This window comes from Octopus bimaculoides, chromosome 25 (genome assembly GCF_001194135.2).
Source record: "Octopus bimaculoides isolate UCB-OBI-ISO-001 chromosome 25, ASM119413v2, whole genome shotgun sequence".
NCBI classification, from domain to species: domain Eukaryota; kingdom Metazoa; phylum Mollusca; class Cephalopoda; order Octopoda; family Octopodidae; genus Octopus; species Octopus bimaculoides.
Window position 1 is genome coordinate 1,411,427 of NC_069005.1, and position 3,326 is coordinate 1,414,752.

The 3,326-nt window shown below is 35.6% G+C and overlaps 1 protein-coding gene across 9 annotated transcripts in view; it reads left to right on the forward strand.

The window, feature by feature from the left end:
- The window catches only part of LOC106876047 (recombining binding protein suppressor of hairless), a 137,888-nt gene that overhangs the window by 103,416 nt on the left and 31,146 nt on the right, over nt 1-3,326 (forward strand). For 2 of the 9 annotated variants that reach the window (XM_014924436.2, XM_014924437.2), the window contains exon 1: nt 304-1,372. The exons of the other annotated variants lie outside the window; for them this stretch is intronic. In XM_014924436.2, coding sequence (XP_014779922.1) covers nt 1,041-1,372 — 332 coding nt within the window. In that variant the 5' untranslated portion in view covers nt 304-1,040. Of the gene's footprint in view, nt 1-303; nt 1,373-3,326 lie in introns of those variants that run through there. 9 annotated transcript variants of the gene reach the window in all.

The window sequence follows — 3,326 nt, forward strand, 5'->3', positions numbered from 1 at the left end:
AGTTATACATACATACATATATTTGTATAATTATATTTATTTCCATAACAATTGTGTAGGGGAAGTGGTTCAAGGGTCTGGAATATGCCCAACAATCTCCCTTTAAATAACAGTTGAGGATCGCTTGAACGATTTAAGCACACTCTGTATGTGTGTGTGTGTGTGTATGTGTGTGTGTGTGTGTGTGTGTGTGTCTCTCTCTCTCTCTCTTTTTCTCTCTCTCTCTCTCTCTCTCTGTACCTTACTTTCTTCTTACAAACTTGCCTCTTCACAATCAAATGGTGATACTTTTATGATTGTCAAACAAGCGTAAATCAATGTTCCAAAAGATGTTTCATGCTCTTCCAGTTTGACATATTTTCCTGATTTCTGTGGGGGTCATCTCGAAGAAGAAAAAAAAACAAAAACAAATAACAAGTGCTCTCCCCCACCTCCAAGGATTCCACAGTAAAAGTTACCTATCAGTCGAGCCGAGCGATTGAATTGTCACAGATGTTATAAGTGTAAAGGTGTTACGCATTTTCGTGTGACTTGCGCAGTACAAAGACAACTCATCTGATAAAAGTTTAGCTGGTTCACTGGTCTATTGAGGTTTGAACACTATTGTCAACCAAATAAGCCTGTTGGGAGTGATACAATTATTTTAGCTGTTTTTTTTTTTCTTCTCTCTATTGCATACCCAATGGTAAGTGTTGCATGAGAGGTATTGTGTACGGCAACAACAAACCTTCACTTTGCGAGAACTGTTGTGCTGGTCAGACGCTCTGCCCGAGACAAAATGTACATTGACACATCCTGACCTTGTTGTCTTCGTGTTTTACGTTTTGGAATTTTGGTTTTAGTTAACTTAATCGACAGAAGTCTTAATTTTAAAGCACGTTTAGAAGTCCGAGGAAAAAAGAAAAATAATAGGAAAGAACTATCAGGGGGGAAACAAGGTTGACAAAAAGAAAAAATAACAACAAGACACAGCAGAACATAGGAAAAGAGAAAACATATTTTCCACTTGTTTGAAAGAAACTCACCATTGAGGGGTCAAAATGACTTGTACATACCCTGCAGATTTCTCTGGAAGAATTGGACCTTCATATCCTGAGACAAATTTAACTACATTACACCCCCATCATCCACAGCCCCACCATGCACAGGCTCCTATCCCAACTGGCACAGTTGTACCCCAGCCACCGCCACCTCCGATGGCAGCCTGTGGACCCCCAGCAATGTCGCCGCCACCTAGTTATACAACGATGGGCCCATATCAGTCCTACCTTGGAGATTTGTACTGTTCCCCAGATATGGGCTATTACGACCCCTACTATCCAAAAGATGCCGAGTTAAGCAGCTGTCGTTATGGATGTTCAAATTTTCCAAGGTATTTCTGAGAAATTCTTACATTTTCATCAATTAGCTCTACGTTTAAGTTACACCATTCAGGAAAATCTAAAATCTAAATACTTTCACAATATTTAACCCTTTTGTGACCATATTGAACACTGCATTTGTTTCAATTAATTTCAAAAATAACAAACAATTCTGTAAAATAACTTTTGTCATTATTAAGCTTGGATTTGGAGCATAAATTAACTTGAAATTTTGATGGCAGGTTTTAATTTAAACTGTTTTTAAACAAATGGTTTGTGTCATAGGACCAAGGCCAGTTTCCCTTTTGGTGCCATGTTTCTTTTGAAATCCACGGTTTTTAAATCAATTAATTTTGAAAATAACAAAGAATTTAGCAAAATAACTTACTCATTAATGAATTGGTATTTGGAATATTTATCAACATGAAATTTTAATAAGTTTTTATTTAAATCACTTTAAAACAGGAAATGTGTATCTTGGAATCAAGGGCAGTCTTGGACAAGTTGGTATCAAAAGGGTTAAAATAGGGATTTCTTTTCTTTTTTCTGTTATGTCTAAAAATTCTTCCAATTAATTCATACTCTTTTGTTGTTGTTATTTCATTCAACATCAATTTTCTGAAATCACCCATCAAAAACAAACAAAACAAAAAAAGCATTTCATAAAAAAAACCCTGAAATTATTTTATTCCTGTGCATCTCTTTGATTCATATTAATCACTCCAATTATGCTTTAGAACCTCGTTATTGCATAGACTTATTTATGTACATTCTTTGGAGACTATGGGGTAAATGGGTGGGTGTTACATTTTGGTCCTAAACGAACCCTTATTGTTTCCACTTCTTCCGTAGCCATGGTGATAGTCAGGTTTTCTTGACCACAAAGGGACCATCAACAGTATTTTAAGCCCATCTTTGTCTTGATTGTAGATGGGTGGTCGTGCCAAGATTTGGGTCTTAGAACATGAGGTCCTTGTTTATAACAAATAAGGACTTCATCAACCAGATATCTGACAATATTGGACTGGGCAGACATGTGAGAAGTTGTTATTAGGGTCCAAGCATGTAAAGAGTTACATGGAACCTACAGGAGAATCCACCCCTCTATCTCTGTGTTGTCACTCGACTCACTAGAAACAACTAAATATCCCTTCAAAATCACAATCTATTACATTAAACAAAGAAGGATAGACTTTTGATATACAAACAGATGGTAAAGTCATGTCAGGAACGTCTTTCATCCAGAGTTTGCAAGCAAGCTGGCAGAATTGCTAGCATGCTGGACAAGCTGCCCAATAACATTTCTTTCGGCTCTCTATGTTCTGAGTTCAAATTCTGTCAAGACCAACATTGACTTTTATCCTTTCAGGGGCAATAAACTAAATACCAGTCACGCACTGAGGTTGATGTAATTCACTCCCCCCCCCATCCAACAAAATTAAGCTTCCCAGTATATTTAAAAAAAACAAAACAAAAAGCCCCAGGAAGGCAAGAGACCAGCAGCCAGTTTTAGTTAAGATGTTGGTAGTTTCAATGGCATAGGATCACAGAGTGTATATAATACAGTCTATACATTACAATAGGGTTGCTACTTAAATATTAAAAATGAGGTGACAGATACATCACGTACATACAGGTGAACATACACGCATACATATAAACACATACTTACTTATTATAATGTATTTTTAAAAAAAATTATTTATAACATAAATTAGAATATATATATACTCAAATATAAACATATTTAATAAGATGCGTGAATACATACATACATGTATATTCATATACAAATCTCTCACTCTCTCTTTCTCTCTTTCTCCCGTTCTCCCTCATTCTCTAAATACATGTGTCTGTTCATACATATGTACATAGACAGGCAAGCATGTAGAAACATATATGAATATATATGTATAGATATATATATATGGATATAAATATATGTATAGGTATATATATATATAT